Below are 7,663 nucleotides of genomic sequence, written 5' to 3' on the forward strand. Positions count from 1 at the left end.
GGTTCCAAATTTTCATTTATAAAAGAATGATTTTCTTTAAACAAATATTATTCCTTTTCAAGATAAGTAAGTGGTTCACTGAGTCTTAAGCGTCGATCCTATAAGTACTTTTGGACCTAGGAAATATTGTAGATAAAATTCTCTAAAACTGTACTGAGTTAGTTAGAGATTAAAATTTTTGAACTTCTGATATTTGAAGCATAAGACATCTGCTAATAAACACAGAAACTGATGCATAAAATTTTATAATATAAATAAAACTGAAACTACGATAAGCGCACGTGGTACACGTGGTCGAGGTACTCATGGGCATGACAGGTGTCGTAGGGGGACTCGAGCTGAGTCTTCCTCTCTAGGCAGTATACTGAATATGGAAACAACAAGACACTGGTTTCACCTGCTACTAAGACTGGATCTTAAAGCCCCTCGGCTTGGGACAACGCACTATCTTAAGCCATGTTAAGAGTTTTAGAGAGGGTCGTTGGACCTCATTCTGGATCTGAGGGCCGTGGGCCAGTAACTGAACGACTCCGATCTAATGGAGCTGAGCTATTTAGGGGCGTCACTGGAGTCGCCCCTACTGTGGACGAGTATTGGTTGAAGGCCACCGAGAGGATAATGAATGACATCGACTGCACTCCTGAGAAAAAATTGAAGGGTGCAGTTTCTTTGCTTCGCGACGAGGCATATCAGTGGTGGTTATCGGTTGAGGAGGGTACTTAACCAGATCGTCTAAATTGAGATTATTTCAAGACTACTTTTTAGAGGAAGTATGTAGGTGCGAGCTATGTTGATGGTCGCAGGCGTAAGTTCATGAATCTCACACAAGGTGATAGGACTGTGGCCGAGTATGAGGTCGAATTTCTTAGACTGAGTCGCTACACTCAAAGCATGGTGGCATCCAAGTATGAGAAATGTGTCTGCTTTAAAGACGGCTTGAGGGACAGCCTGAGGGTATTGATAGCTCCACAGAGGGAGCAAGAATTTACTATTCTGGTCGATAAGGCAAAGATCACCAAAGAGGTTAAGCACGTGGAGCGCCAGAATAGAGACCGAGAGAGAGGCAAGAATAAGAGGGATTCAGCCTTCTAGTTTTATTTAGAGGTCTAAAAATGGGTCAGACTTGACGGGCCTTCTAGAGTGGGAGTTCTAATTACTCTTACTAGAGTTTAGCCGTGCAGTGACTGTGGTAGACACTAACCGGGCGAGTGTTGGAGGAGATTAAGGGCTTGTATGCGATGTGGGTAGTAAAGCATTGGACTAGAGATTGTTCATATTGTGCTGATCAGATGTAAGCTATGAGACTGGGTTTTGTTCAGTCTCAGAGGGCAGTATAGCAGCCACTTAGGGACCATGGACTGGCTAGGGGTGGTAATGCTATGGGTTGAGGACAGAGAACACCGGATAGAGGTACTAATCAGACTGAGGCGAGGTAGCCTGCACTGGTTTATACTACTCGACACCGCAAAGATAAAGACACTCCTGATGTGATCACGGGTATGTTCTATATTTTTTATGCCCCATATACTGCTTCGATAGACATTGGTTCTACACACTCCTACGTAACTAGTACTGTTTTTGAAAACTTGGGGATTATTGTTGAGTGTACTTCTGGTAAGATTATTGTATTGAGTCTGTTAGGGAAATCTGTTCGGGTAAATAGACTTTATAGGAATGTTCCGTTAGAAGTACAATGGGCTATATTTTCGACAAATCTGATGGAGCTACCGTTTGAAGAGTTCGACTTAATTCTGGGCATGAGCTGGTTAGTAGATCACCGAGTTAGTTTAGACTGCGCAACTAAAAGGGCCGTTTTGAGAACTGTGGACGATAAAGAAATTGTTGTGATTAGCGAACGTCAAGATTACCTATCTAATGTGATCTCTACTCTAGTGGTCGAGAAATTGGTTCGGAAAGGGTGTAAGACATATTTGGCCTACGTTAGTGTTTCAGTCTCTTGGGACTCTTCTGTTGGGGATATTAGAACAGTGAGGGGATTTTCAGATATTTTTCTTAAGGAGTTACTGGGTTTACCTCTAAATCAAGAAGTTGAGTTCGGTATTGAGCTTCTACTGGGTACAGCTTCGGTGTCCATCGCTCTATACCGTATGGCACTGAAAGAGCTTACAGAGCTTAAGGCTCAACTGCAAGAGCTTCTGGATCGTGGTTTTACCCGTCCTAGTGTATCTCCGTGGGAGGCACTGATTTTGTTTATAAAAAAAAGATGGTATCATGAGGATGTGCATCGACTATCGGTAACTGAATAAGTTGACTTTGAAAAACAAATACCAACTTCTGAAGATTGATGACCTGTTTGATCAGTTTCGAGGGGCTTCAGTATTCTCGAAAATAGATCTTCGTTTTAGGTATCACCAACTTAGGGTTAAGAAAGCTGATATTCATAAGATAACTTTTAGGACTCGTTATGGGCACTACGAGTTCCTAGTTATGCCATTTGGTTTGATGAATGCTTTGGCTACATTCATAGATCTGATGAATTCAGTTTTTCAGCCGTATCTAGATCGGTTCATTGCAGTCTTCATCGACGATATTTTGGTGTACTCTAAGACTGAGGATGAACATGATGAACATCTTAAAGTAGTGCTTTAGATACTCTGAGAGAAGCAGCTTTACGCTAATTTGAGAAAATATGAATTCTAGTTACGGGAAGTAAGATTTCTAGGGCACATAGTTCTGCTGAGGGGATTCAAGTTGATCCTAAGAAGATTGAGGCTGTGTTTGATTGGAAACATCCCAAGAACATTTCTGAGATCCGTAGTTTTCTGGGACTTGCGGGTTACTATCGAAGGTTTGTTGAGGGGTTCTAATTGATTGCAGCTCTTCTAACTAAGCTTCTACGCAAGAAGATTCCTTTTGTCTGGACTGATGCGCAACAATCGAGCTTCAAGAAGCTCAAGTTTGTTCTGACTTTGGCTCATGTTCTTATACATCCTGAATATGGTAAGGAGTTTGTGTTGTATAGTGATGCATCACACGTTGGTTTAGGATGTGTATTGATACAAGATGGTGAGGTTGTGGCTTATGCTTCCCGACAGCTTAAGTCACACAAGAAAATTTATCTAATACAGGATCTCGAGTTAGCTGTCATGGTTTTTACCTTAAAGATCTGAAAACACTATCTGTATGGTGAGAGGTCTATCATCTACATCAATCACAAGAGCCTCAAGTACCTCCTTACTCAAAAAAAAGTTGAATCTTAAGCAGCGTCAATGGATTGAGCTGCTAAAGGATTATGACTGCATGATAGAATATCATCTCGATAAGGCCAATGTGGTGGCCGATGCTTTCAGTTGAAGAGAAATGTCTAATTTGAGGGCGATGTTCGCTCGTCTCAGTTTGTTTGAAGATAGGGGTTTGTTAGCCGAGTTGCAAGTTAAGCTGACTTGAATTGAACTTCGAGAAAAGCAGTTAGGAGATGAGTCTCTGAGTTTGCGGTTTCATCAAGTTGAAAGTGGTAGTACATCTAATTTTGGATTGAATAAGAATGAAGTTTTGTGTTTTTGAGGACGGGTTTGTGTACCGAACGATTCTGATCTGAGACAGTCGATTCTAAAGGAAGTGCATAGTAGCACTTATGCTATGCATCCCAGTGGTAATAAGATGTATCGAGATCTTCGTGAACTGTACTGGTGGCTGAGTTTGAAACGTGAGGTAACTGATTTCATTTCTCGTTGTCTGACGTGCCAGAAAGTTAAGGCTGAGTACCAATTGCCTTCGGGTTTGCTCCAACCCGTTAAAATTCTCTTATGGAAATAGAAACTTGAGACGATGGACTTTGTTAGCAGATTGCCTTTAAAACCCACTAAGAAAGATTTTGAATGGGTTATCGTGGATCGATTAACCAAGTCTACCCATTTTATTCTGGTTCGGACGGACTACTCTCTGCAAAAGTTAGTAAAGCTTTACATTTTTAAGATTGTAAGACTGCATGGGGTTTCAGTTTCGATAATCTCTGATAGGGATTCTTGCTTCACTTCTCGGTTCTAGAAGAAACTTCACGAAGCTCTCAGTTCGAGATTGGACTTCAGTACTGCATTCTATCATTAAACAGATGGTCAACCTGATAGGGTGATTCAGATATTGGAGGATATGCTTCAGAGCTGTGTGATTAACTTTCAAGGGAGTTGAGAGTATTTTCTACCATTAGCTGAGTTCGCCTACAATAATAGTTTCCAGTCTAGTATCCAGATGACTCCTTACGAGGCTTTGTATGGTCATGAGTGTCGTACTCCGCTATGTTTGACTGGGTTAAGTGGACAACGAGTTTTGGGTCCTAAGTTGGTTTTCAAGACTGAAGATAAGGGTAGACTAATTTGGGATTGTTTGAAGGTGACTTTTGATAGACAGAAGTCCTATGCGAATCTGAAAAGGAGGGATATCAAGTACTTTATGGGTGATTTCTTATTCTTTAAGGTATCTTCGTGGAAGAAATTTCCACGGTTCGGTCGTAAGAGCAAGTTAAGCCCTAGATTTATTGGGCCGTATCGGATTCTGAAGTATGTGGGACCAGTTGCTTATCAGTTAGAGCTACCACTAGAGTTAGACCATATCTATAATATGTTTCAAGTCTCGAGGTTGAGGTGGTATCCGTCTGATCCATCTCACATTATCTCCGATGAGGTGATTGAGGTTAGACCGAACTTGACATTTGAGGAAGAGTCGATTCAGATTTTGGATTGAGATATTACGGTTCTGAGGAGGAAGTCCACACCATTGGTAAAGGTTCTGTATCAGAATCATGGCATTGAGAAAGCCACGTGGGAACTTGAGGACTCAATACATCAGAAGTATCCTTATCTGTTCGAATCAGGTAATTTTCGAAGTCAAAATTTCTTTTAGGGGTAGAGTTGTAACGCCCTGAATAATTTAACTTTATTTCTGTGAGTTCTAACATAAATGAGTATCTGCTTCAGTGGTTAAGTTATTTGAATTTGTGTTTAAGGTCTTGGGTTCAAGTCTCACTCTTTGAAGAATTATATTATTTTGATTCTAGCCTTATCTTTTGTGGGTTGAGTTATATTCTATTTTTAGTAAACTCATATCAGAATGAGTCTACTGGTTCGACTGGTAAGGTGTTAGCTTACCCTGTGGTTTCGTGTTTGAATCCCCGTGAGTGTAGATGATATTTTTATTTCGGTTGTCTGAGAGAGAGAGAGTTTGGGTGGAGTTAGAAGTCTGTGGTGGTTGGATGTAGTTAGTGGGTAGGATTTTGGGGGCATAATGTTGTTAGTGGATGGAGTGAGGAGTTAACAAATTTAATCTTAATTTCTCTCTCTCCCCTAATATTTTATGACATCAATTCTGTTTTCCTCCTCTGCTTGACTTTTTCCTCTTTTCCCCTTCTATACAGATTTTGATTTTTTTTTGTTTCTCCTTCAATTTTGTTCGCCTCTTTTTTATTCTCCTCGTTGCAATCCAAAATTTTGGTGTTTTACGTGCAGTTGGGTAAGTAAGGATTTCACTTGTTTGTAGGTTTCGATTTCTGTAAGCTATTGGATTTGTTCTTTCCGTTTGAATTTTTAAAGGGGTGTGAAGTAAGGGAGATTGATTCTTTGTGTATGTATTGCGTAGGAGTAGTCGATGAACTTGCGGATTTCACTTTAACAGCATAAACCATAATTTATCGGTAGTAAGTGTGTTTTTACGATTCAGTTTTATGTTGTTAAATTTTTAATTGGTTGTTAATTAGTTATGGTAATTCTATTTTTAGGTTCTTGTGGTCTCGAGATTGTTGTAGCATCAAAATTGAACTAGGTGTGTAAAGATAACACGAGAAATTGAGGTTCAGTGAAAGTCCAAAAAAGGGACTGTCGACTCCACACGACTATGTGACTATCGAAGGTGAGGCCGTGTACGAGACATGGCCGTGTAACGGTGATTGCATGGCCGTGTGGGCCACACGGACTAAGTTCGATTGGGCTTGTGGGCCCACATGGGCATACCACATGAGCGTGTAGATTTTGGGCCAGGCCATGTGGGCCACACAGGCAAGGCCAATTTGGGCGTGTGGGCCTAAAATTTTGAAATTTTCTTTAAGATCGCACAGGTCATTCTGATCGATTGTGGGACTGTCATAGGGTCAGTAAGGGCTAATCAAACCCTTATTTATATGATCTGATATTCTGATAGCCTGATCTAAATAGAAAATTGATATGTATGTCTGACTATACTGTTTAATTATGTTTGTTATCTGTATACGAGCATGTTAAGCATGTTAAATCTGTTATTTCTATATCTGTATTCTGAATTTGTGCTTGGGGTGAGATTTGTATATGCGGAGAAAGTGATCTTTACAGCGACCTTTCGCCTATATTTTGGCAGCTTGACTGCACATTATTCTGTTATGTGTCGCATCGACATTATATGGTGTGTAGGGATAGGTGGGTGTTTTTAACCCCACATGGTGTGATGGGATGGTCGGAGATGGTGTGTAGAGGATAGGGGTAAAACTCTATACATCTATTTTGTTTATCTGATTATGATATATGTATCTATTAATGACTTAGGTCCAAATCTGTATATGTCTGCATATGAGATTTTATGCATGTTGCATGAGTATCTCTGTTGGGTTATACACTAAGTTTATGAAAGCTCACATCTGTTTGTCTATTCTATTTAGGTAATCCTCAGACATAGGCGGGTTGGTATGACGGAGGCTCAGTGGTGTCTACTTGTCGAAAAAATGTTATTTTTTTATCATTATTTACTGGTTTTATTTAATTTTTGGTTTTTGAGAGAGTTTTGTAATTTTTGGACTCTCCGGACTTTTGGGACTATTCATTTTAGATTTTTGGTTTTGTTGCATTTATGATTTTTTTAAAACTATGATGTTTGACAAGATTTTGGTTTTACGTGAACAAATATTTTTGAAAACACGAGCGTAGTTTTGATTTAAATGATTTTCAAACTTTCGTTGCGAGATATTTGGTTAACTTTGAAGGAAAACATGTAACGGTTTTGGTAATGAATATATAAATGATTTATGAAGTATCATCAGTTTCAAAATCCTTCTTCGTAACGCTCTCGGGTTTAGCTATAACGTTTAGGTCGGGTTGAAGGTGTTACAGATGTCAACAAGTGAAAACTCCAAGCTTACGTTCGAGTGGATCTTAGATTCGAGGCGTTCTTTCCACATGTGTCCAAACAATAACTGGTTTTCCATATATAGTTCAATTGAAGGTTGAGTTGTGTTCATGGGGAATGTGTAACACCCCAAACCTAGCCTAGAAGTTGAGACCGAATCTAGAGGTGTTACACCAGTACATTGAAAAACTGGTTTCAGTAAGTATTTAGAAAACCTTCAAAAGATTACTTGATTAGTAGCGGAAAATCTTTTTAGAGTTTAATTTTTGAAAACCAAAATCCATTTTGTTGACTTGAGTGGTTTTGCAGTTTCACAGTTGAGAGTATTTGTTACCAGTGAGTTAATAACAGCCCAAAAATAAGTTCAAAAACATATTACAAACCCAAAGTTCAAAACAAAATAATTACGAAAATCATCGCATTTTCATACCTACAAAAATCTGAGCTCTCACATGCCTACGGACCTAAGTCAGAGGGTTACCTGAACAATCGAGAACAAACAGAAGGGTGAGTTATAACACTCAATGAATAACCCAAATTAAATGAAAACCAAACAAAA

The 7,663-nt window shown here is 39.5% G+C and overlaps 1 protein-coding gene across 1 annotated transcript; it reads left to right on the forward strand.

Annotated features, from left to right (window-relative positions):
• Positions 1–456: 456 nt before the first annotated feature.
• Positions 457–1,092, forward strand: LOC107915380 (uncharacterized). The gene is made up of 2 exons (XM_016844542.1): positions 457–715; positions 779–1,092. Exons 1-2 carry the CDS (start codon positions 457–459, stop codon positions 1,090–1,092), a joined length of 573 nt encoding a protein of 190 aa, XP_016700031.1.
• The last annotated feature ends 6,571 nt before the right edge of the window (positions 1,093–7,663 follow it).

Source organism: Gossypium hirsutum, chromosome D10 (assembly GCF_007990345.1).
Source record: "Gossypium hirsutum isolate 1008001.06 chromosome D10, Gossypium_hirsutum_v2.1, whole genome shotgun sequence".
Lineage (NCBI taxonomy): Eukaryota > Viridiplantae > Streptophyta > Magnoliopsida > Malvales > Malvaceae > Gossypium > Gossypium hirsutum.